Source organism: Dermacentor silvarum, chromosome 1, assembly GCF_013339745.2.
Source record: "Dermacentor silvarum isolate Dsil-2018 chromosome 1, BIME_Dsil_1.4, whole genome shotgun sequence".
Taxonomy (NCBI): Eukaryota; Metazoa; Arthropoda; class Arachnida; order Ixodida; family Ixodidae; genus Dermacentor; species Dermacentor silvarum.
Genome location: NC_051154.1, coordinates 81539827 through 81567582, shown reverse-complemented (window position 1 = coordinate 81567582; position 27756 = coordinate 81539827). Strand labels below are relative to the sequence as shown.

The 27756-nt window shown below is 45.7% G+C and overlaps 1 protein-coding gene across 1 annotated transcript; it reads left to right on the top strand.

Moving 5' to 3' along the window:
- Window positions 1-5: 5 nt before the first annotated feature.
- On the top strand, window positions 6-27728 carry LOC125942695 (uncharacterized). Its single transcript, XM_049660970.1, has 9 exons — window positions 6-133; window positions 447-552; window positions 807-940; window positions 5334-5472; window positions 11369-11517; window positions 15430-15550; window positions 17146-17333; window positions 26730-26841; window positions 27413-27728. Exons 1-9 carry the CDS (start codon window positions 70-72, stop codon window positions 27597-27599), a joined length of 1200 nt encoding a protein of 399 aa, XP_049516927.1. The 5' UTR covers window positions 6-69; the 3' UTR covers window positions 27600-27728.
- Window positions 27729-27756: the final 28 nt, after the last annotated feature.

Below are 27756 nucleotides of genomic sequence, written 5' to 3'. Positions count from 1 at the left end.
TGCGATCACACAAAAGATTATATCTGCCCGTTTCTAGAAATGTCAGCTGCATAAATCCAGCGTGGCAAGATGGTGGGCGTTCTGCAGTGGCAACTCTGCTTCTACTTTATGCTCCTGGCGAAAGTATGTTCCGGTAAGAAACCACCACATTATGCTGTAAGAAGGGTAGGCCCACCTCAGCCTATGTATGCGCTAGTAAGAGCAGGGCCTTGCAGCAACCGTTTGCTGAATAAAAAGTGCTTGCCGTATTTTCCGCGCATATAAGCCGCAGCGCTTACGAAACCGAAGCATCTCTGGGAGAGTGTGCGTGACTCTTTTTTACCAGAATTGTGACGCAGCAAAAGACTAGGGACGCCAGAAGCAGCATATACATGCGAATATCGAAGCAATCATGTCCGGCTGCGCAACACGACAGGATAAAAAGCTTTTCTCATTGTTGTTTACAGGATTGTCGTGCAACGGTGAAAATTATCACAAATTGAGAAGACAGTGCACGCAGGTTCTGCACGAAAAAGTCAGCCAAGTGCAAGGCGACCTCACCCGAAATTGCAGGTACAGTTTCTCTATGTAAGCATGTGTACTGCATGCGTACTAAAATGTCCCCTTTCTACGCTATATGTGTTTACCAAGTGACTGCCCGGGGCCGGATTCCCAATTTTTTTTTCTCGTTCGAACGACGTGATTGGTTGGCTCCTTGGTTATAATTTCGTTCATTGCGGAATCACCCAGCACCATTTTTACGAACAGGTCAACTGGACCAAAGAGTTTGTGAAACCCGGCTCAGGTTTCTTGTATCGCTTGCACAGGGACTTCGCGAACTTTGAGGTCTGCCTCCGAGACAGCTGGAGGATTTCCTACTGCGAAAGTTCTACAGCGCCCACTCAAAACAATGACACGCTTCTACAGGACATGAAGAGGAAATACTTCTCCAACTGCCTCAGTGAGTGCTCTGCTTCTGTTACAGTACTTGCCGCTGTATTTCGTTTGCAATCGTGTTGCAGGAAGCGGCTGCACTTCGTAAACACGCGCCACTAATCGACTCCCTTCGCCGCCTGTGTAGTGTAGGGGCGATCAAAGGCGCGTCTTGCATGTTCCAGGCTTTGCAATGCATAATTATCTGGTGCCGGCTTTCTACAATACCGCACAGGCCCATACGTCTCGCACGCAGGCGTACACAGCCTCATCCCTTGAGGGTCATTCTGGCAGCTCAGCACGTCTGCTTACTTTGTAGCCGCACGCCAACCACAACGGGAGACGTCCAGCGAAGGTCTACGGCACGCGCGTCTGAAGTGGTTATTGCACAATTTTGGTTTTCGCACCAAGTGGTTTTTGCGCGTGAGGACGACGAGACGCGAAACGCTTACAGCGCGAAGCGACGGTGAGAGGAGAGAAAACAATACGAATGCTACTAAGATGGACGTGCTGTGCCTGGGAAATATTATTTGATGCATGTGCTCCTCGGCATGAATTCACACGCCACGGGTTTGATGTTGGATGCGACAATTCTACGTAGGGTGAAAGGTGTTATTGCCATTTGAAGGTCATTATTGTCATAACCTGTCGCAAATACTATGCATTATAGCATTCGTGACTGTAGTCGAAGTCGATTACAAGTATAATTTCGATGCTCTGAAGAAAGAATGATTGCGCCAAACGTTGCCCACATGTCCTACTGAAGCCATATTCCGGCATGGCGGGCTTATTTAATATAAACAGGAACGAGTAGCCGACACGGGCTCAACAAAGGAGTACACATAACGCCAAGACTATACTTTAGTGTTGAAAACTGCACGTCTCCGTTGCCCTCATCGAAATATAGAAGCTGTCGTCCTTCGCTGACGACTTCAAGGTTCAAAGTGCGCAAGCCTTGTGTATTCTGGAAAGCGTTGTACATGCACCGCGAAGCTGGCCCCTAATTCACAAAAACTTCTTATGCTATCATTTTTCGTAAGAAAGAACTTTAGCCAATCCGGATGCCAGACATATCATTAGCGAAGGCGGCCAGCCAATGGCAAAGCGAACTTACGAAAGAAAAGTTTTGCGAATCTGGCCCCTCCGTGGCCAGGCTCTCGATCCCCATAGCGCAAGCCTCTTGCTTGCGTCCTCACAGCGTATCACTTTAACATCGGTGTATGATCCGATACTGCCTTAGCTTAATTTTGGATGCGATTTATTCATTTTGTAAAGCACCCGCATTTCACGGGAGAACGAAAAGAAAAACGCGACACCCAAGAACAGTGAACTGAGTCCGAGCCTGACCGACAGACTCGTGCCTCGCGTTGGCGATGATGTTTGGCGACTGTTCTTCGCCTTAAGAACTATCGATTGATTATTAATTAACTAATTAGTTAATTCAAGCAAAGCTTTGTTTGCGTTATCCCCGAAATTTGGCGTCCTTTGGTGCTGGGTTTCTTACCGAGTAAACTGGGCTGGTCTCAGAGGTTGGGCCGACCTCAGGGGGTGTGTATATTTAAAGCTGGTAACGTGGTGCGCCGATCCTGACACCAGTGTGCGATATGTGTGCTTACAAGGGTTTCAGTGTTGTTTGAAAAGCAACTCGATCCTGGAGGCAGGATAATCGTGATTATCCTGACAGCTAGTGCTATTGCATTCCGGTCGCTCAGTTGCACCATGTTACCCTATATGTTTCTATGGTCTCTTTGCAAAGGACAAAGGACATTTACAAAGAACAAAAGACATCTTGCTGGATAGACTAGGCAGAAAAATTAAGCAGAAGTTGGCAACAGAATACATTTGCAGGCATCATGTCATGCATCTGTTCGCGTATCAATTAACTGAAACGATTTACTAAAGCCTCGCTAAGCGCAAATTCCAACAAGTGCCTTGGAATGGGCGTAATTTTATTCAGAATATTTTTATTCAGCTTATTTATTTATTTAAATTATAATGGTGCCTAGAGTTCAGAGAGAGATGCATATAATACATTGGGCGACGTTTACTCACCCAGCCATAACGGGGTTTGATCATCTGTAGAAATGTACTGCCGCCCGACATTAAGAAGGAAAATAAAAATGAACTATAAAGCGTCCGCCACATCATGTAAACAAAGCACATAAGACCAAGAGCATAATTTTGCACGAACACACTCTAGTGTCTACGCGTCTTTTGAAAACTCCTTCTTTGCGACATCGTGTCAACAACTTCAGGCTCAAATATTTGCCTGCGTGTGGATCTTGTTTCCATATTATTTGCCTCATTTAATTTTCTAAACCGGCTCTGCCGGCGTACTTTTGCTGGCCGTCATCTATGAACACACACCACAACCATAGCTTTGTGGAATCAGACTGTACAGGTAAAAGCAGCGGGAGATCTTTCATCGAAGACGCCAAAGAAAAGTGTTCAAAATGTTAAATGACCCATAGATACCTCATAAGCTACACTTTAGTTATCACTGATGAAAGGAGGACATCATGCGCTTAACACCACCTAATGTTTACGTTCATCGCAAGTGTTTTCTCTTATTGTTCTTTTTGAGGTCGTTTCACAACAGCTCCCCAGGCATGATAGCTCGGCTGTCTTGCTATCTTTTGTGCCACACAGCTACTATGCAAAGAAACTAATTTGTACTATATTTAAACTCTGGTATTTTCATGTAAGCGACGAAGGCGTAGGAAACGGGCAATCTGAAAGTTCAAGTACTGTCGTAGTTTAAGCTAATGCATTAGATTTTTGGGGGTGCTTCTATCACAAAAGAGCGCGTAATCCAAGCGCGCGCCGCGTGTCACGCAAGCCAGCGAAACTTCAACAGAGGGGGAGAGCGCATACGCCTCAAACAACGACCCGAACAACGGTGCCTAGAAGTCTAGAAGAGCATAGACGAGACGACGGTAACGAGAGAGAGAGAGAGAGAGCACACGCGCGCGCCGAGACACCTTTCACCCGGCGAGTCGAAAGAGATAATTACAGTGTGAGCGTGCGCCAACGGGATGAGTCATCACCACCCCTCCTCGACAACGCTGCGACGGCGGCGGTCGAAGGTACGAGAAAAGCATAGAAGCTTCCCAGGCTTTGTCCATGCTACCAGATCAGGACTCCGATAGGAATGTTCGAGAACGCCTGTGGAAGCGTGCGAGAATCAGGAGTAGAGTTCAGTCCGCATCGGTGAAGTGATGTAACGTGAAGACCGAGCGTCTGCGGAAGAAGGGGATTCCCCCGCAAGCTAGTCGACGAGTTCATCGAGCGTCTGCATTTCCGGAAGAAGTTCCTTCTTCGAGATTTGCCCCGAGTTACGCCGAGATTGTCTGACTCCAGGACCAGCACGGTGAATACGATTGGACACTTAGTGTTCCTATTCATTTTGTAATTTACGTGTTGGACTCTTAGTGCTTGTCGTGAATTATTTTCTTGTGTTTGTTAATACCCATCTCAATTGTATTGTGTTGTGTCTAGCCTAAGTGTGCCAGTGTGTGTGTAACTGCCTTGTGTGAAGAATATATTTTCTTGTGTTTTGACAACTCTGGGCTCTGACTCGGTCTTTGGACAGCAACCGGCGTTCGCTGGCGCACCAGAGGGCCCATTGTCCTTGCTTTCGTGGAATTATTTTCGGAAGCTGATAAGTCGGCTTTGGAATTTGGTCCGGCGTCTGCGTCTCGTTCACGGAGTCTGTGACAGCTTCAAAGTCACACATGCACCGCGCTGCCGTCACGCTTTAGCAGAGAGCAGCAAAAGCGGTAAAGAGTACGTGAAGCAGTCAACTACACGGAGGAAAAAAAGCTGGCTGTTTGGCGCGACCAACGTATTTTACCATGGTTTTAGACAGTTTACTGCTGCCGAAGTGACAGAACATGCACGCTCCACGGTATTTACGTGGCCACTGGTTTCAAAAGTAATTTGTTTCTTGGTCGTCATGCGAAGAGCAACGGCGATAAAAAGCAGGAGACTTGAATAACAACGATTCGCATCACCAACAAAAGATTCTATTGTCCGAACGATAATTCGCTGACGGTATTACCTGAAAATGTGATGAGTGGTGCGTCCTCGTCTACGTGCTCCAGCAGATGTAACACAAACGGGCCGCGAGCGTTCAAGTTGCTGCTCCCCATGGACATGAATCCGAATTCAGGCATCCGTATTTACCTGGAAACTGCGTTGTAAAAGTGCCCTCTTATCTCTGTTTCTATTTACATAAACTTATTGGACGTCGTCACGCTAATGAGAATTAGACCACTAGTTTTACTGCTTCCATGAAGGCTCACTCTCCGATCAGCGGCTATGGACCGTTTTTATCTATCATGCCAATTAGTTGTTTGTTGCTGTTACCTGGCGACCGCGCGGCGAGAACTACTGTAGTTAATTATAACACTTTATCGCAGGCGAGACAAGTGCCCTATCAGCGGAATGCCGGCCAGACAAGGCACTGAAAAAGCTACTGAGCTGCGGAGGCCAGTTCTACGACATGGCTGTGCACGCATCCAACAAGCGCTCATCGATATCACTTTCCTCGCTCTGTCCGTAAGTTCCACAGAAATGTAGCGGGAACGAGGCCGTGCTCAATTAGGCATTTTCGCCAAGTGATTGTGAGCTGTCTTTCAGGATAACAAATTAGCCAACGCAGACCACCCACAACAAAGGCTCCGTCACGTCAAAATGACAATTGTTTGGATGTCATTGTACTCGGTATCCTACCAAACCGAACCCAACCGCTGACATTATGTTGTGTTTGCATGTAGCGGAGTCTAGCAGCACCCTAAATGCGCGAATTGTGATCACGTGAAATGACTTGATTAGGCGGATCGCATGTGTAGGCACTTGAATTTCGCAGTGATTAAAAAAAACGCAAAATACTCCTGATGACTTTTAGTATAAAAATGTCACAGTTTCGCCTTAGCTAAGGGCGAAGCAATGAAAGCGATAGCAACACAGCAATGTCATACGAACTAAGGTGAGCGGCTTTGGTAGCAATATGAATTGTAGTAAACATGAGCTGATTAAGCAAGCAGGTGTGCTGCGGCGTAAGTAGACCGACATGAAGAGAGACTCGATGACCACGAGAAGGCGCGTGTGAAACGGTGGTGTTGATGAGAAGCGCTTCCCGTGGGCAGCGCGTGCGAAGGGACACACCTGTAGCGCTGCACTGCCGACCCGGGCAGCATTGCATGTGTAGCGTGCGTTGGAAAATGTGGCCCGACTATTACTAACTGATTGAACAAGCATGGTGTGAGCGCGCACAAACAAACATGAATAGATCACACTGAATGACTGCAGACAACGACTGTCAAAACGCTGGCAGCAAGCGCATACGCCGCAGCAACGGACGAAGGTACGTGCGGTCTATCGCTTCAACGGAAACTGAGCGGCGAATGCACGGCGCATAAAGGTCAGAGCCGTGTGGAGATAAGCGATGGTGCGGTCGAGCGACGAGCGCGGTTGTTGGCAGAGTAGAAGTGCGCCCCCCCCCCCCGCTCTTTCCGGCGCTGGCTTCCCGCTTCCTTGCTTGCGCGTGGGAGATAGAGTGCGTTCGCTCTCCGTGACAGCGCGCGTCCCCGCACGCTTCCGCTCGGGCATACGGCGCGCGTCGACGATTTTATCTATAGAGAACCTCACGGCGAAGGCGACGCCGACGGCAGAAATCCGGTTGAAGTGTCCATATAATTGCTATCGCAATAATAAATTTTAGAACTGCACTTGAAAACAAAACAAACATTTTTCCCCCATCCTATCGCTATGTTCTAGCTGGGAGAGACTATAACGACTGTCAAGTCCTTGAGACAGAAAAAAACATCCCTTGCGAATGATGCCCAGCATGAAATGAAATATTGCCTGTGGCTCTATATAGTACAGTTTACTGATTCTATTCTAATTCTTTTTTATTGTCATAGCAATTATATGGACCCTTCAACCGGATTTCTGCCGTCGGCGTCGTCGTCGCCGTGAGGTTCCGTATAGATTCTAAGGGCGATAAAATCGTCGCCGCGCGCCGTATGCGCGAGTGAAAGCGCGCGGGGGACGCGCGCTATCATGGAGAGCCAACGCACGGCGGAACGCAAACGCGACCGTCGCGCGAAAGGCCGTGGGGTATGGGGGGGGATGGAGGCGGGGCGACGCTGTGCTACGGCACCAAGTGCGTATCTTGCAACCGAGCGCAAGGGGAACTGGCAACGCAATCTCCCACGCGAAAGCAAAAAAGCGGGAAGGCAGCGCGGGAGGGAGGGGAGGGGGAGCAGCTTCTACTCTGCCAACAAATACGCTTGCACTGGCTGTGGTGGCGGTCGCCCGCACCGTCTCTTATCGCAACACGGCTCTGACCTACGTATGCGCTTTGCATTCGCCGCTCAGTTTCCGTTGAAGCGATAGACCGCACGATTCATCGCCCGCTGCAGCGGCTGCGCTTGCTGCCAGCGTTTTGGCAGTCGTTGTCTGCGGTCAATCAGTACGATCTATTCATGTTTGCTTGTGCGCGATGACACCACGCTTGTCAATTCAGTTAGAAAGCGAATGTGTCCAAGTTTATGCAGCCGATAAAACTACTATCTCTACTCCGAATAGCTCTCTACCAATTTGCTATCGCAATTGATGCTGCGCCTTCCGGGCGAAACTGCGACAATTTTTTTCTCTCGTTTTAAACAGAGGTTCTCCGAAGTACATAACGATATGTTTAAAATATATGCCTGTGAAGAAAGGAAAGGTAACGGAAACTCGAGCACTAGGGTAGACATAAGCTGCGCAAGCTAGGAACCCATGGCCGAATGATTTCAACTCCAGTAGGTTAAATTTGATGATGAGCCGTAAATGACGTCGCTTATTGTATTCCACCTCCAGCCTTTTGGTTTTGCGGCAGGTCTGATTAAGTAACTGGTTGGTCGCACGGAGTGATCTATGTCCCTCTTAGTGACATCCAAGATATATTAAGTTCGAACTATTAGCTTATCGGCTGTGAATACCAGCGAAGGTCTGAGTGCGACGCATGACGGCGAACTGGACGAACTAAATCATATGCACCCAATTTTGTAGCGTTAGCTACACTGGCCTAGCCAAGCCCGTTTCGCGCGGCACATCAAGAGCCGTGCTGCGCATGCGCAAGGATCAGTGATGTCACACGGCTTGGGAACCGGAGCCACCGGAGCCGGCACCTCTCGCGCACTCCGCCGCCGCCGCGCGCGGCTCACCGGCGCCGGTCTGCGCATTCCAGAGGAGTGACGTCGTAGCCGTGGTAGACGCACTGGCGCCGGCGCGCGCCCGCTGTGCAGTCGCCGTCTGACACTGCGCTGGAGCCTCTGCGCTTCCGACTGGCGTTTGCCAGTGGTATAGCCATGAAGAAGGAGAGCGCAAATGCTGCTCAACAGCGCAGAAGAACGGAGAAGCTTGACTCATCGGATCCCGAAGTGGTTGCCTGGCAATTAGCGGTTGAGCGTAGGAGGAATGAACAGAAGAAGGCTATATACATGTGCCACATAATACGTACACCGCGTGTGTGTCATTGGAGCAGCAGTAAGCATGACAATCAAGCTAATCCTTGACAATCTAGACAACCAGGAAAGCTAAGAATAATCAGCTGAACCTTTGCTAACGCTACGTATATCCTGGCATAGCTGAGCTAAGCCACTGCAACTTTTTTTTGTCTGTGTCTGTGCCAGCAGGTCGTCACAGCAAGTGACGACCTACTACAGTTACCCTTTTATATGTCTCAGGTCTTAGAAACATCATTTACATTTGTACACCTCACGTTGAGGAACAATGTCAAAGTACAATGTCGGCCCAGCCCTAAACTTAAAATTGCATGTAATACTTCGCTTTAGTTGGCACTCAGAAAAAAGCTTTATATTTGTATATTATTCGTTTAATCTCAATGACTGCCACAAGTAATACAGTATTGCACATCTTAGCGCATTTCTACCCACTATTTCTTTGTTTATTTCGCCACTAATTTTTCTGAGGAACGCTAGTTTGGTAACGCAGTGGTCTCCAAGAAAAGAAAGCTCGTGTATAGAGGCTGCAGACGCTACCCCCAAGGAAAGCATAGACAGACTCATCATGATAATTGGCCGATATGATGCCTACAGAAGGAAGAAGGTTTCTCTCGCATCGTCCTCGAATTTATTGCACCATCTGACCGTATCTTAGGCCTGCTAATTTCCTAATTTCATTCCGCCATCCAATCCATGGACGTCCTAGACTGCGTTTGCCTTGTCTTTTCCCCCATTATTATTTCATGAAATGAAATTATGTTACTCTAATAATTGCTTGAACGAGAAGAAAGGGAGCTGAGATGCCCGATTTATTAATCACATCATAAGAAGCCGACCAACAATGACACCAAGGACAACATAGGGGAAATTACTTGCACTTACTAATTGAATAAAAAATGTTGCAGTGGCTTAGCTCGGCTATGCCAGGATATACGTAGCGTTAGCAAAGGTTCAGCTGATTATTCTTAGCTTTCCTGGTTGTCTAGATTGTCAAGGATTAGCTTGATTGCCATGCTTACTGCTGCTCCAATGACACACACAAACGCCAGTCAGAAGCGCAGCGGCTCCAGCGCAGTGTCAGACGGCGACTGCACAGCGAGCGCGCGCCGGCGCCAGTGCGTCTACCACGGCTACGACGTCACTCCTCTGGAATGCGCAGACCGGCGGCGGTGAGTCGCGCGCGGCGGCGGCGGAGTGCGCGAGAGGTGCCGGCTCCGGTGGCTCCGGTGCGCAAGCCGTGTGACATCACTGATCCTTGCGCATGCGCAGCACGGCTCTTGATGTGCCGCGCGAAACGGGCTTGGCTAGGTCAGTGTAGCTAACGCTACAAAAATGATAAATTAATGGAAATGAAAATGGATGAAAAAACAAATGGCCGCAGGTGGGGAACGATCCCACGTCTTCACATTACGCGTGCGATGCTCTTACCATTGAGCTACCGCGCTCCGTTTTCCCGTCCACTTTCTGCGGTATTTATGTTTTTACAACTAGAGCTAACCCTGCAGGGAGTGTTAGCCAGCGCCACCACTCACAAACCTAGGCGGCGGATTAATTAATAATTAATTAATAATTGTTTGTTTTACGCATTACATGGCATGTGGAACTCTACTTGGCCCTCTTATTCTTAACTCGCATATCACTCACGTCGTTTTTCTCTAGTCCTTAGCGCTATATTTCTGTCTCTTAGCGTCACGCGTATAACTTTTCGTGCCTTGACTCGAGAGTGGCAGTCGTATGCGCTCCAACTCATTTTGATTGATCAGAAAAGTTACTTCTCATGATCAGCGCACCCTGTGATTACTTGGCCTAGATAAACGTATCTCTACATAGTTTCAAGACGCTCACTACCAACCACGTTCACATGCTCCATTGTTATTCTGTTGAACATTAAACTTGTCTTTTGAGTATTGTACTTGAAACCTGCCCTTAGACATTGTCGGTTGATGACCACTACCATTTGGTTTAAGTCATCTCTAGCATTGCTGAATTGGACAATGTGATATGAAAATAGCAAGATGCTGGGATATTTCTTGTTTATCTTGGGACCTGCTTGTCCCCAATCTAACATATGAAGCCCCTCCAAGCATGCAATGAATAGCATTACAGAGATTGTCTCTCCTTATCTGACACCCTTCTTAATCTTTTTTTAATGAATTGTGGGAATTGTAGGATTACCGTAGATATTTCCTGAGATATTTGAGTATCTCACTTTGATCATGTAAAGCCTCTATTACTGCTAGTATCTCTACTGGTAACCTACTAAAGCCATAAATAGAGGTTGGTTACACTCTGCGGATCTTTCACTTACCTATAATTAATGACACATGCGTAATCCAACGTTCAATATTTCTTTCTAATGTCAGTCTGTTGTGAGAACTGATTCAAGTATTAACTCAGTTATTATTTTATACAATACTGGAAGCAAGTGTCCATATAGCTTGTTTACCTTTCTTTTCTTAGACATTAATATTGACATTTATTTCTCTGGAGCAATTGAAGCTATTACAATATTCTGGCCATATTTTATAGGATCGACTGCTGTTCCGTTATCTGTTGCCACCTTTCCCCCTGGACATATCTATCTCGCACCGTACATCTAAACTAAAGAGCTAAAGAATGGGGGAACTAAAAAGCTTTTATTTATGCATTTATACAGGAAACATTGTTTTAGCTCACAAATACCTCATATATACACAAATGCGCATGATCAGTGCTCTAACCACATACATAGTGAAGTGAGGGTAGCGCGACAAACAAGGACGAAAAATACACTCCACAAGCGAATCTTCTTGTCCGTCCTCGTTTGTCGCACTACCCTCATTCCGCCGCAGATGCTTATCAACTCGCCCAGATATTAATTTCGCTCGAACTACACAAACTTAATGTTAGCAGAACGTCAGAGCAATGGTCCCGGAAAACACGAGGTGTTCAATTTATCGCAGGGAAGTCGAGAAGTACGGGCTATGCGCTCACCAAGTCCAGCAGGAGGTGAACTGTTCACTGGGTTATCAGATGGTACCTCACATGAAGTACGTAGCGGACAACATTGTGAACAGGTACCGTCTTCTCTGTACTGCCCTGAGAAAATCAGGTAGGTAAGGCATTGATTGTGTCGAGAAACATACAAGATGATACAGCAAAAGCTCGGAGACAGATGTAGATTGATGTATTATCATAGAGAAACTGATCTTTGCGTTAATTGTCATGCCTGCTATATCATCTATGAGCTTATTTCTAAACACCCTTTATCGTGCAAATTTAAAGACGTGGCTGGTTGTGCCATGCTACAGACGTCGATGCGATGTGAAAGCGAATATTAGTTAAAAATAACTTATTATTGAAACTGTTCCACATATTTGGATTTCAGTTTTTATGGAACATTGAACAGCGGATGAAAGGCAAAAGCGAGGTCCGCGAAAAAGTGAAGGTACGGAACTACATTCAAAGGTCTTGGATGTTCACATCAATTTATACCAGGAAAAAATATACACAAAAGAAAGACAGAAAAGTTATGACACAAATATTTCGATGAAGTTGCCAGACTTTTTAAAAAAGTACAGTGTGCAAACGTCTTGCTAACTCGAGAGGAGCTTTGGGAAAAGACATGGCCTGAAATGCTTGTGAATTCATTGCTGCGCTCCAGTGCTCCTCATCATCACTGTCAGGTCTAACGGGAAACTCGACTGCAGCAAGATGCACTGAAAGGTTCATATGAAAAAGGCGTTAAAGATATCCCAGGGGCACGCGCAAGCCATGCAATTGCCTACTGATCCGGTGACGTCAAGAAGTGGATCATTTAAGGCTGAGTTCGTCAAAAAATTATGCTTTATCTTTGGTCTAGAGAACCTAAATGAGCATATAAGTTCATTCAGACAGTATTAGAAATGGATAATTATTGCCATATACTTGAATGATTGCATTGATAAAAATCAGGGGCCGGATTGACAAAAACGTTCTTACACTAAAGCTGTTCGTAGAAGCAGGTGTCAGCCAATCGTGGTGTTGGACATATCATTAGCGAAAGCGGCTGGCCAATGGCAAGCAGCACTTACGAACGAAAAGTTTTGTGAATTAGGGGCGCTATAACGTAAAATGATTCCAAACTGTTTTGATTCCAATTTCTGCAATCAACCTCCACGATTGGTCAAAACATTTTCGGGCCGCTCCCAACTTCGCCTGTCTGTCACGCGACATCACGAAAACCGCAATAGCTCCCCATCTGATATAACGTGTACACACTGATTATGCATGATTAAACCACACAAAAGAAAAATAATCATTCCTGATTCGATGTCTTTTCACCAGTAGCTCTCTACTATTGGTCCAATGTTTTCTGGCTACGCCCACTTCGCCTGTCTGTCAAGAGGTGTCACAAAACCGCGAAAACTCACCACGTCAAAGTGACATGTGCGCGAAAAAAAATGCATTAATATGCTGAACAAAACTGAAAATTTTTCTGAATAGCCACATACTGCCCCGCTCCGAAAGGAATCAAAGATGGCTGCCCGCCGATCGCTCAGGCCCTCGCTACTCGCACCTGCCGGTGAGCATGTATTTATTTGCGCATGATAAACCTTTTTGCGTGGCAGTAAAACGTTATCGAGCCATTTCGGCATGCATACGCCATCGCTCTGTCAACTCTTCCTGGTTGAGGATCCGTTTTAGCGGCATTATTATCCTTCCGTTTCACTCCGCCGCGATTTTCGACCAGCCACCGCTAGCTAAGTAAGGTGAAGCGGACCAATCGGAGAAGCCGGCACCACCCTCTTCATGCGGTTATCTATTTTCACTGTGCTGGCTCGGCCCCATCGAAACCCTCTCCACTAGAGCGTGCTCCTCGCCTCTTGTCAGCCAATTAGATAAGAAAAACCGCTCAGTGTAGACAATGTTATTGGTTTTGAAAGCGAACAAAGGTGACATCCTATAAACGAGGAGAGTGTTTGATTGGGTTGTTCAGACAACGCTGCGGGTTACCTCCCGATGCTTGCGTCGGGGGTTACGTAAATTTGACGTCAGGAGTTTGGAATCAAAATGGTTTGGAATCATTTTACGTTATAGCGCCCTAGGCCTCAGATACCCAGAACAATATGGATGTCCACGCCATAGCGGCTTTCATGCAGACAAGCACTCGTGGAGTGCACTTGTAGTTGCAGTGGCAAAGGTCTGTCGTAGCAACCTCACATCACTACTTTAGATACCAAAATATACAGAAACTTGCGCACCAAGGCATCCAGTACTCAGAACCTACTTGTAATCTGTTTACAATCTAGCCCGGTACGACTTTAAAACAGAATCTAAAATCATCACATTTATAATTGCCTTTGCTCATATACTGCAGCCAGCGGAAAATATTCTGTATCTACAGCGTCGATAATTTCTTAATTACATTGAACCAGAAAACTGACATTTACCTATTTTCTTCACTTCCCTACGGTTTTGGTTATTTTTGTATCCGAAGCTGCATCCTGTATAGAATTTCATACCGTGTACTACATTCGTGCGAATTATGGTTCACTCCGGGGTCACGCCATCGTTGCGCGAACGCAGAATTTGAAACTGTTAAAAACGTTTTAACAGTGGAGCTGTTTATGCCGGCCGTAATATGTGCCGCCTGCCACTGCGTTGCCTAGCAACCACCTCGCGGGGCGTCGCGCGCTATGCTCGGGAGAGAGAAAGAAAAAATGAGAGAGAGATTGCGCGCGTCGCGCACTATGCTCGGGAGAGAGAAAGAGAAAATGGGAGCGAGAAAGAGAGAGAAACAAATTGTAGCAGCACCAACGAGGCAACGTGCAGAGGTGCTGCCGACGCCATCCGCGCTTCTCCGTTTCCCTGCATTTGCACCGAGAGCTCGCGGTGTCAATGACTGCAGCAGGCGCACCACCAGCTGCGCGCTACTGCGCATGCGCTGTGACGTCATCCCAGCGTGTCGCCTGCTACGCACCATCCGTACACTGTGCATAGCTTTCGCCCACTTAGCCTACATGTGCTCGGACTGCAAGTGCTTCGCGAGGCATTCCCGGATGACACGGACCACGAGGAAATACTTATACACTTTGTATAACTTAGCATCGCTTGGCATTACTTTGTATAACTTAGCATAGCATTACTTTGTATACTTAGCATGGTCCTGGCTATACTTCGTATAGCCAGGACCAACTAGGAACCGATCAGCTCCGCTGTGTCTTTAGCCTTGCGCCACTAGTGCAAGCTACCCCGAGTTTTTTTATAAAAGAATTAAATCAGGACATCAAAAAGCTGGAAAAGAATTTCCTATCATAGCCAGGGTCTCACGCGAAGCTAAATAAACAGTATTCAACACGAACTATAGGTAATTTGGGCAAGCAAAATACATAAATAGGCGTTACAATTCAAAAGCAAAAAAAAAAACTCACGTTAGAGCATTAGCTCTCAGGTAGAGCACGACTGTCGCGATACAGCTAACCACATGTAACAACACACCACACCATAAATTTAAAAAATTTCATTATGGGGTTTTACGTGCCAAAACCACGATCTGATTATGAGGCACGCCATAGTGGGGGACGCCAGAAATTTGGACCACCTGGGGTTCTTTAATGTGCACCTAAACCTAAGTACACGGGTGTTTTCGCATTCCGCCCTCATCGAAATGCGGCCGCCGCGGCCGGCATTCAATCCCGTGACCTCGTGCTCAGCAGCCCAACACCAGAGCCACTGAGCAACCACGGCGGGTACACACCACACCATACTACCACCAAGCCAAACCACATACCAAACCATCACACCAAACCACATGTACACAACTGTCGTGATAAAGGGTTAGCTTTAATGTAAACCAAAAAGCAGAATGTGTGGAAACAGCATCTTGAGGTTCACACCGCATTTTATAAATAAACGAAGCTTTGAGCAAAAAGCAAAGCTCTGTGATAAAAAAACAAAAGAAAAACAAAATAGGTGTGTTGTCAGCATACTCTGTACCACTACCTCCCTCCCCTGTTCTCACCTGTGTGCCTACTTTTTACAGCTTTCCAGAAAGGTAGCTCAGCATGCGACCGTCAAAAGTTCATAAACGACATGTTCCTTTGCGGCTACCACTTTGCTAATGTTGCCGAAGTTGTCGGAGCAAACGCAGAAGAAGTATGCACGTACGTTTCTACGCACTTCCGTTTTCGTTTCTTCTTGCAATTCTGCCATTCTGCGTATGTTAACGTTAGTAATTAATGCGTCGCTAAATGTCATAAGGCCGTATTTTCAATAAAAATGCTCTACAAATAACGTTTTTGATTCTTACCTCTATAGACGTGATTTATGGAACATCCGTATTAATTTGCGATTGATCTATTCGTCATGTGAAGAAGTCGTTGATTTTTTGGAAGTAATTGATTGGTTGATTCATTTATTATTGCGATAGCAATTATATGGACACTCCAAAGCAGATTTCTGCCGTCGGCGTCGCCGTCATCGTCGCCATCGCCGTCTCCGTCGCCGTCGCCGTGAGGTTCCGTATGACGTCAATAGAGATGAAATCGTCGTCGCGCGCCGCCGAACGCTGTATGTGCGAGTGAAAGGGCTCGAGGGACGCGCGCTTTCACGGGGAGTGAACCCACGGCGGAGAACAAACGCGCGCTGTGCGCCGTGCTCCCTTAAAGGCTGCAGAAGTAGGCGTCTCTTTCCTCCTTTACAATCAACATATATGTAGAGCAAACGCGCCTTCTTCCGACGCGCGAAAGGCCGTGGGGGGAGGGGGGCGAGGGGGAGGGAAGGGAGGCGACGTTTAGCTGCGGCACCAAGTGCCTATTTATATCAGAGGCTCCAGCAACAGTCACCAACGTCGCACGCATTTTGTGCGAACGCGGGCTAAACGCCGACGGCGTCGACAACAGTTATGCGTGTTGCCGGTGCTGCTGCATGTCCAAGTTTATACAGCTGATAAAGCTACTATCATTACTCCGTATAACTCTCTACAAATTTGCTATCGCAATTGATGCTTAGCCTTTCAGGTGAAACTGCGACAACTTTTTCAGTTATAGATTGACTCATTCAATTTTTTATGCACTGCATTTAACGTGTCAAAGCAACAACTGAGCATCAAGAGACGCCATTGTGTGAGCAGTTCCGAATACATTTGATCATGTGCACCTGGAATTCGTTATTGTGTACCTAAAATATCCAACTGCAGGATTGTTTAGAAATTCCATCTACATTGGATTGCTGCCGAGCACGAGGCCATGGATCAAACCCGCCACCTCGTGGTCGGCAACAGACCAGTAGAGCCCCTGCGCCCCCTCGACGGACACATCAAATTGCATAAAACATGTGTACGAATGAACTACAGCCACTTCCTCTGCGGCAAACAGTCAAACGTTTCAATTCCAGCAAAGAAAACAAGAAAAATGAAGCCCAAGAAACTCTAGTCGATATTTCATGTCCAGAAAAATTGTTCATGGAGAATGTTGGCGCTTAGAGCACACTGCTGAGAGAGCAAGAAGTGGCAAAGGGGGTTACATTCTTAGGCCTTCGCGGAAAAATAATTAATAAATTGAACAAAGAAAGCAGTTGGAAGAATCAGTCCTTAAGGATAATTAGTTGTATGCAGGAAACGGACCCTCTCTGTTTTACTGCAAACTTATATACCGGCTGGCAATGTAAACACCAGACATAATGTGTTCGTATACGAGCAAGGACAATTAAGACATACTATGAATCCATGAGGTATTAATGGCTACCTTGTTGTCAATAGGTATATACAGAAGTACAGAGAGTGTCACAACACGTCTCTTGTCACGTACGGCTGCGCTGCTCCCGATCACTTGTCCAGGGACGCCGAAAAATTCTTCGTCCTCCTAACGCAAAAATACAACAACACGTGTGCATCACAAGGGAGGGCCCGCAGCTCGCCTCTGGCGTCACGCCTTACATTTAAAGAAGGTAAGCAATTTCATTCCCCAAAGTTGTTTTTCTATTCTCAGATGGTTTACTGCACTTAAAAACTGCGTTTGTGGTTCATTATATACATTCTTTCATAGAGCCATAGTTCAGCAGGAGATTTGCTTCTCATTTTTTTTTTTCAGTTTCAGTTTTAGTTTATTATTCGTGAACATTCAGTAAGTGGGTTGCACACGAGGGTCCCAAAGTCAACAACTTTAACGGGACCCTCGGTTAATCATAAAAACGAAGAGACATGGAAGAAAAGCTGCAAGCTAGAAAAAAATTAATAAAAGGAACAAACAATGGCGTGAAATACCACTTACCGAAAATTGAATGAATGAAATGAAATGACAATATACAACGCTACAGCTGAGTAAAAAATACCAGCAATACATACAAATGGCACCACGAAATATAATGAGCGATGTATACTTGCCTATATATGTAAATATGCTTCAGGACATTTTTAAATGCATGAAAGTTTCATGAAGCTCTGATGGAGTGAGGTGAGACATTACATATTTTTATAGCCGGGAATGACGATGTCATTTTACCATAGTTTACCATATAGATAGCAGTATGTTGGTGTTACATGTAAAGCTGGTGTTATCTTCATTAATAAGCTATTTTTTAATTTTCATATTTATTTGTTCTTTTTCTGTGTACAGGTACGGAAACAGGAGCAAAAGCAAAAGGCTTAGTAGCCTGACATAGGCCTTTGCTCCAATTACAGTGCGGCACGCAGGCCAGCACGCACACCGAGAAAAAACAACAAAACACATATACTAACATATTGCAACACAGGAGGAAAAAATAGCTTTAAAAAGAATAAATAATGTTGGAAGTTCCTACTTGTTCCGCTAACGTGAAACTTAAAAATGCACACAATAAGGTAGCAGCTTTTTCTTCGGCCACCTTTTTCGCCTTGTAAAGTTGCGAAATAAAGTTGCTTTGATTGATTGAATAAGGCGACCTGATAGACCTCTCCCAGTTTGCAAACAGCGTGACGTCACTGCGGGGGCCCTTCCCCTCTGCCGCGCCTCCGAAGCGGGCGCTGGTTGGAAAAAAAAAAAAAAAAAAACACGTTCGTGAGATCTGTTATCTCTGCATAAGAGCGCTGCTTGTATATCAACTGCCGCGGTCGTAAGTCCGGCATATTGCGATTTCTTGAAGTGATAGCATTTACGAACTGTGCTTAAGAAGTAAAATCGTCCCCGTTTTACCAGTACAACAACGTAGCGTTGTTGCCGAGTGCATGGTTCCCGTAAGTCAGCGTGTGGTTATTTCGTAAAAGTGCGCCGCTTCCGTAGATCAAACATCCACAAAAATGTATTATTCCTGGAATACGAACATTTTATCACATATGATGCACATTTTCGTAGTGGCAAAGTGATACTTCGCTAAATGACTGGTCTTCGAACACAAATTTGTATTGCATTGTCGTGAATGCATTGAGTTGCGCCAAATTAACACTGTAGTTTTAAACGGTATGCAACATCGGCTTCGTCTACAACTACACGGTAGCTCAGTGGAGCCGTACCAAGTTGCGGTGCCTAAATTAAGATGAGGGAGAAATGCAGAAAAATTTATTACCCTGCTTTAGAAGCATGGTAAGATACCCTAGGTGGACAAAATTAATCCGGAGCTTTTCGTTACACTGCCCCCCATAAGCCGCTGTGCAGCTTAGGGATGTTAAACACCATAATTTAATTTTAATTAGTCTCGGTCATGTGAATGCAAAGCAAAATCTTACATAAGTACATAATCCGTTGCACGCTAACTTCGCTAACGACGATACGAAGCAAGGATAGTAGTTTTATCGGCCGTTTAAACTTGTAAACATAGTCACACTAACTAAATTAACAAGCATGGTGTCATGCGCGCATAAGCAAACATCAACACATCTCACTCGATGACCGCGGAAACTCGCTGTCAAAACGCTGTAGTGAGTAAGCGCGGCAGCAGCAGCGAGCGAATTGACCTTCGTCCCGCCGCTCGCGTCAACGCCAACTAAGCCGCGAAAACACAGCGCAGGGAGGAAGGACTCTGCCCCCGCCGCAGATGGCTTTCAAGTACAGCTTCCTGGGCGGGAACGCGCGGTGTAGTACGGGGCCTCCCCCTCCCTGCCGTCCCCCTGGAGGCGCGCGGAGCTTTGCGGCCCAGCGGGCGCGCGCGGAGTAAAACGTGCGCCCCGCACCTCCCTACCCTCCCTCCGGAGTGTTGCGCACGACTGGAAGACGGCGCGCTTCCTTCCCGCTTCCCGCCCTTGCGTGCGCTAGATTGAGCCGCGATCGCCGGCTCACACTCGCACGCTTTCACTCTCACATAGAGCATACAGCGCGCGGGGACGATTTTATCGCCCGAGGACTTTATACGGAACCTCACGGCGACAGCTACGCCGATGGCAGAAAAGCGCCCGGAGTGTCCATATCATTGCTATCGCAATAACAGAAACAATACTCGCCGTAGTGGTTGTGGCTGTGGCGTTTCGCTGCTAAGCCCGAGGGCGCGGGATCTAAACCCGGCCGCGGCGGCCGCATTTCGTTGGGGGCGAAATGCAAAAACGCCGGTGTACCATGCATTTGGTGCACATTAAAGAATCCCAGGTGATCAAAATTAATCCCGCGATCCCCACTACGACGTGCCTCATAATCATATCATATGGTTTTGGCACGTAAGACACCGGAATTTAATCTTTTAATATTTAGATAATTATGCTTTTCAATTGATTAATGGTCTAAACCAAATGAACTTTGGCTTAATGAAGGCAATGTGTTGAAAAACTTTACGTTAGAATATAATTTGATAGCAAAAATGATACACAGTCGGTGATGGGGATGTGAGGGCGATATCTGGGGCGATACATAGCGTTATCTCAGGTATCTTCGTCAAAGGCTGCCTTGTCATCGTCGGCAGGCTAGCTTTAACAGGTTAGTAGAGTGAAATGGTAATAGGAAAAGATGCGCTAATTATGCTCTTACGATCACTTTTGTCCCAGTTTGCCCAACCTCTGCATTTATCGATGCGGTGGAAACGCCCTCCCTAAAGAACATATTGGTGTTCCCTAATAATTCCGTGCATCGGCTCCTTTTCCCGATGCATAGCCAGTATTCGCAAAGACGTTCTTGCGCTATAACTGTTAGTAAGAGGAGATGCCAGTCAATCGTCACGTTGGACGTTGTTCAGTATTCACAAAAAACTCTTACGCTAGAATCGTTTGTAAGAGGAAATTACAGATAATCTTGATGTTATTTTTATTTTATTTACAATACCCCTAAGGGCCCTCATGCGAGGGTATTACATAGGGCACGTAAGGGCGACACAAACTCGTGAATGCAAAAAACAGCACTAGAGCTCGAAATAAAACTATGAATACATCGATTACAGTGGAAACATGCAATATAACTCAAACATGAAATAAACACACACACAAGGAACAAGAAAAAGATATGAACTGGGTGTATACGCAACCATTCTTGAATTTACAAGAAACTTTATCCACCATATGTTAATATGTACATGTAACAATAAGTAATACCTAATCTGTTACCTTAAACCGTTTTCTTGCAACAAGGTTTGGAAAGATGGTAAGTTAACTTCAGTAGCTATGCGTGATGGTAGGTTATTCCATTCTATTATTGTGCGAGGAATAAATGATGTTGCGTAAAGTGATGAGCGGCGCGTTGCGCATTTTACTTTTTTAGCGTGGTCACGGCGCGGGAAGACTGCAAGGGGTGGCGAAAAGAAGTCATCGTGAAGCGTGGAATGGTGATACAGTTTATGAAATAAGGCTAGGCGAGCAAACTGGCGTCGACGTGATAGTGGTTCTAACTTGGCACGTTATTTGAATGCTGTGACGCTGGTGAAGCGTGAATAATCTGAAAAGATGAAGCGAACAGCGCGGTTTTGCAGAGATTCAATGTTGTTGATAACGTATGCTTGTTCGGGATCCCGTATGGCCGAAGTATATTCAATTTTTGGGCGGATCAGCGCGACATAAGCAAGTTTTTTAAAGTGTGAAGGTGCGTGCTTGAGGTTACGTTTAAAAAGACCGAATGTTTGGTTAGCTGATGCTAAGACGGTGTTAATATGGTAATGCCGAGTTCAATCAGACTCAAGGTGAAGGCCAAGGTACTAGCAAGTTGGCGTAAGTTTTACGGCTAAAATTATTGAGAAAGTAGGCGGTAGGAAGTCGAGTGGAATGGTTGGTAAATGACATCAGCTTTGTTTTAGAAGCATTTAGAGACATTAGTCACGAGGAGCACCAAGCAGTAACAGCATCAAGATCAGTTTGTAGGGAAAGGCGGTCAGCGTCATTAGTAATATTACCATATATAACACAATCATCTGCGAATAATCGAGTTCGAGATGAGAAACATTAAGCAGATCATTAATAAAAATTAATAAATATAGGGGACCAATTACGCTGCCCTGGGGGACTCCAGATGTTAAGGGAACAGAAGAAGAGTTACAGCCATTAGCACAGGTGAATTTTTGTCTGTTGGAGAGAAAATATTTAATCCATGCAAGAACGTTTGGGTGAATATTTAAGTGTTAATTTGAATAGAAGCCTGTGATGACGAACGCAATCAAAAGCTTTAGAGAAATCAAGAAACACTGCGTCAACTTGAAATCCTTCGTTAAGTGGGGAAAATATATCGTTAGTAAATCCGGCGAGTAAGATCTCGCATGGAATAACCCCTGCGAAAACAGTTCTGGTACTCGAAAATTATATTATGGTAATTGATGACTTGTGCATGGATGTCGTGCGCGAGAAGTTTATATATGTTGCTAGCTAATGAGATAGGACGATAGTTAAGTGGAACAGAGCGATCACCTGATTTACAAATTGGTATTACTTTTGCTATTCGATAGTCATGAGGAATAATGCCAGATGATAATGATTGTGAAAACAGGGCTGATAACACTTGATAAAGGTTAAGAGAGGTGTTTTTAAGCACCTTATTATTGAAACCGAGTTGATCACAGCTAATAGTAATTTTGAAGTTATTCAACAGGGCAAGAATACCAGATTCACTGATGATAATTTCTGGCATGGAAATGTTAGACAATGGCTTCAACATGGGCGGAGATGTCTTCATTGGTGAACACTGATGAAAATGCATCGTTCAGGAGCTGCGAACACTCAGTTTCAGTGACTGGTTCTCCGTCAACATTAATTAGTACTATATCAGGATAGGAACTCGGATTGATGATGCGCCAGAATGTATGAGAATTATTGGTTAACATAGTAAACAGGTCGTGACTGAAGAAATTACTACGGGTTGTTTTAAGCACCGACTGATATTCTTTATCGCAATTGCTGTACTTGTTCCACGATGACAGGAGACCTGTGGTCACTGCTTAGCTGTACAAACGTTTTTTTTTTCTTATTATTAAAACGACAAAGACGATGTGTGAACCAAGGTGAACATTTATTATATCGGATGGTGATGATTGGCACATATTTATCGAAAAGGTGAGACAATGTGGTTTTGAGCGACAGCCAGTTTAGTTCAATTGTGCGAGGTGAATAATGAGCCAGAAAGTTCTGAGAAAAAGTGTGTAGTTCGGAGTTAATCAACTCAAAATTAGCGCCATTGTAGCAATGAATTCGCTTAATGGCAGTTTTCTTTTGAATGAAGGGATGAGTGATGCACACAGTGATAATGTCATGATCGGATAAACCATTTAAATGCAGTATTTCAGAAATAACGTCTGTGCTATTTGTTAGGACGAGATCACGGATATTTTTCGTGGTAGCGGAGCGACGGGTAGGACTAATAATAAGTTGAGCAAGAGAGAAATCTAAGCAGGATTGAAGAAAGCTGTGGGCTTCATTATCACTGGAATTAACAAAGAGTGGGCCATTCAATGTTCAGAAAATTAAAGTGGCCAAACACAAGTAAAATAGAGTTTGGAAAATGCACATGCATGTAAGTCGCTGAGTATTCTATGACATTCACCCTAAAATCGATCAGACATATCGGGCGGCCGGTAGAAAGCACCTATAATAACATCAGTAACTCCGAATTTACATTGTATCTATGCACATTGAAGGAAAGTAGCAACAGCGAGGGGAACAGCAGATAATTGTTTTTTTTTTTTTTGTGGCTATAAGTACACCACCCCCTTTTCTATTTTGTCTCTCACAACGAAAAAAGCAAAATTCAGATTCACTGAGAAGAATGCTACCATCCGGAATGGAATCATCCAGACAAGTTTCAGTTAATAATAGAAGTGAAGCGCACGTAGAATCCACGAGCGAAAAAAGAGCGACAGTTTTGGAAAGAACAGTTCTAATGTTTGTGAACAGGAAATTGGTATTACTCTTAGGCAAAAACACACATTAGGCGAAAATGACGCAGTCGCTGGAGACGATGACTTATCTGTCGACACCGGTCATACTGTGGTGGGATGACGAACTGGCACAGCACGGATATGCCCGCACGCGTTCACCTTCTTTTTTAATCGATCGAGAGAATTGCAGAAGTTGTCGGCGTTTATCACGAACGGCTTCCGAATAGTCACGTCTGATGCCGAAATCTGTGTCCCTCAGCTTGCTGCCTTTACCTAAAATAGCCTCAACTTCATCGTTGAAGAACTTATCTGTAATGGGGAACTTTTTCACAGTCCAAAAACGGCCCACGCGGTGGGCCCCTAGCAATAGAAGTCACAGTGACACCAAGCTTATCACGGCAGAATTCCTGCACAAGGCACAAGTCGCTCTTACCTTTCCCAGCTTTCGGATTCGTTAGTATTGGTAACACCATAGAACAAAACATTTGATCTTCGCGACCGGTTTTCTAGGTTATCAATTTTGTTAATGATGCTTGTGGGGATGCGCGACTCTCGCGCATCCCCTGATGTTGTTTGCCCCGCATGTCTCCCGTCGTCTGTAATCCGGCTTCGCCGCGTGGCTTTACGGCGGTCAGTGTGGTTGCGGCGTATTACGGGAGATGGCGCTATGGTTGCGCGGCTAACGCCACCTAACGGCAGGGTTACTTGGCCGCAAAAGGTCGAAGGCACTTCCCCTTGGGCTTGGGGTCGGCGAACAGCACGCACGGGCAATTCGCGCGTGCGCTGTTCCGCTTCGCAGGACCGTCCCGAGAAGGCTTAGGACTACGACACCGGTATGGACAAACACGGATCGCTCGAACGCGCCACCGTTCGCGTGACCGTACACGTGAGCGACTAGGCGTTGGTGTCTAGCGTGCTAGCGAACATATTCGCTCGCTATCCGGTCGCGATGAGTTGAACTTCCTCGATTTGTCGCGCCCATGTCAATGTTCGATGGGTAGTAATTCGGCTAGCACGCATTACTGTATGAAAGGTGCAATAAATGCCCTTTTGATTGTTTGCACTACTTTTTGTCGTTCCTTTGTCCCAAGAGAACGTGTGAGACCCCACATGCTAGAAAATCCACTTTTGAGATGTGTTGAAGCATGACCTGATGAAGCAGATTCTAATTTGTTTTCAAGTTCATTAACACGTTTGGTTAGACTTCCGAGGTCTGTTTTGAGTGCTGCATGCATATTTAGAACTGTCGTTACTGATTCAAGAAGACTTGCGTTGCTGGCTTCAAGGTGCTTTACAGTATCGGCCACACTTCTCTTCTTGAGCCTTTGTCATAGGTCCGGGCTTTTCCTCAACATCCCCACTCAGAAGCAACACATTGGACGTACAATTAGTGAAGCGCACCGGCCAATGGCAAAAACTCACTTACGAATCGAAAATACTTGTCAATTTGATCCGATGGTCTGGATTCGCAAAGCTTTTTGTTTATAAGTGCTACTTGCGATTGTCCCGAAGCCTTCGCTAATAATATGTCTGATATCATCATAGCCTGGTATCTGCACTTACGAAAAGCTTTAGCGTAAGAACTTTTTTGTAAATACGGGGCAACGGACCTAATTCAGAAAGCCTCCCGTTTATAAGTGCTGTTTGCTACTGACCGGCCGCCTTCTCTAAAAATATATCTAAATTCAAGATCGCAGAACTATTTCTTACGAACAATTTGTGTAAAAACGTTTTGTGAATTCAACCTCAGAGCCCGTATTCAAAAAGCTCTTACGAGAGCAATAATCATAAGAAAAAATTCCAGTCAATCCGGATGCTGAATATATGATTAGCAAAGGCGGCTGGCCAATTGCAAAAAACACTTGCCAATGTAAAGCTTCGTAAATTCGGCCCCTGATTACTAACAGCGTGCTGCATGACATGTAATTTTATTGCAATAGCAATTATATGAACACTCCAGGCGCATTTCTGCCGTCGACGTCGCCGTGAGGTTCCGTATAAAGTTCGAGGGCGATAAAATCGTCGCCGCGCGCCGTATGCTGCAGGTGCGAGCGAAAGCGTGCCAGAGTGAGCCGGTTATCGCAGCTCAATCTCGCGCACGCAAGGCAAGAAAGCGGGGAGGAAGCGCGCCGTCTTCGGTCGCGCGCAAGGATCCGGGGAGAGGGTAGGGAGGGGGAGGTCACGTTCTACCCCGGGCGGCCGTGCGCGCCCACCCAGGCCACTGTATCTTGAAAGCCATCTGCGACGGGGACAGAGTCTGCCGTGCGCTGTGTTTTCACGACTTATTTTGTGTTATTTATGTGAGAGGAAGCACGAAGGTCAGTTTGCTCGCTGCTGCTACCGCGCTTCCTCACTCCAGTGCTTTGACAGCGAGCTTCTGCGGTCATTGAGTGAGATGTGTTTCTGTTTGCTTATGCCCACGTGACATCATGCTTGTTAATGTATTTCGTATGCCTATGTTTACAAGTTTATATGGCCGATAAAACTACTCTCCTTATTTCGAATAGCTGTCCATTAATTTGCTATCGCAATCGATGCTTCGCCTTTCGGGCGAAACTGCGACTTCTTTTAGTCACAGAGTGCCACCCGATATATGACACAGCAATACGGCGAGTATTTTGGGCCCATTTGAAGGCGCTGACTTCGGCAGGCATGCAAGAAAAGCTTCATGAAGCTAAATCCTCCGGTGTTATTTCCTGTTATTGATTATCGCCGCTGTCCTCGGTGATAAAAGCAATTGTCAGGCAACACAAATTATGCAGCCTTTCATTGCTACATTTCGCTGTTGTTAAAAAGAACAGCAGCATAAAAGTAGCAGCTTCCTGTCAGTTATGTGATCTGACGCCATCAAATGACTACTGAACCCTGAGTAAGAACTTGCCTCTCACAGAGATCTTCTCTTGTGCCAAGATGAAAATGCTAGCGTTGTCCAATATTATTTTAATAGCCATGACGATACCATAGTAATTACTTCACTGCTTATGAAGAATGTTTCAACTAACACACTTACTTATTACAGTACCTCCGTAAACCAAGTTTCTGTTCATTGAGCACATCCTACGTCAGGGCTGAAGCAATGTTCTCTTTCCATTGCAGATCTTGCATACACATGTGACGGAAATCGATTCATCCGATACTTCTTCCAGTGCGCGGCTGGTTTTGTGAATGCAACAAGCAACTCGCCAAAGGACCTCCATTACATCTGCAGGTACATATATCTCAAATCATACGCAAAATTCCGGGTTCATTTTATGTGATGTAAACTTACCGCATAACTAAGCCTTATTGACTTAGCCGTGCCTACGCAGTTCGAGAGTAAAGTCGCTTGGAACATGAAACCTGGTAGGCGAATTGCGTAACGATGTGAAATACGACTGACAGCTATCAAACGAATCACTCTCATGCTAGTTATACGTTACGCCCACTTCAGATACGTGCGAGCGCACGCAGACAAATTAAAGGTGAACAGAGCAATAAATAGGGCAAGTTGGTTCATTTTGATTTCTTTATGAACGCGCTGACTTAAAAACATTACACGAACAAACAAGAGTTGTCAACTCCTGTCAAATTTGTCCTATGGACTTGTGTATTGCGCTTTATTGTCCTGTCAACTTGCGTTTCTGTCTTGTTTCTTCGTGTAGTGCTTTTAAGTCGGCGCGTTTTTAAAAGAAATCAACAGGAAGTTTGTCTCGCAGAAATTGTTGGCTCACTGTTTTAACGTTTAACTGACGTTGCCAATAAATGCTCATCAAGTGTCCGCACATTCTGGATTTCGGCAGGGTAGTGAGCATCTACAGACACTGTGTCAACGGGGCGCGACATGCCACTCACTGCAACACGAGGATGGAGCTCAACAGCCACCTTGCCTACATGCAGAACTTTATCTTGGAACAGTACGAGCCCATGTGCGCCATGAGACGAGGCAAGACATCCAGGGAGAGCAGCCCCAAAAAGACGGAACGCTAAACTGCGTTCCGCTTGCAACAGCGTTGCAGAGTCGGAACGAAGCGCGCTCGCGCAAAGAAAAACTTTTTTTTTTTCACCACCAGCTCCTGCCACACTGTCACAATCATACTTTGTGAGATCAGCAGTACCAGCGCTCTTAGCAGTACTGCCGATGTAA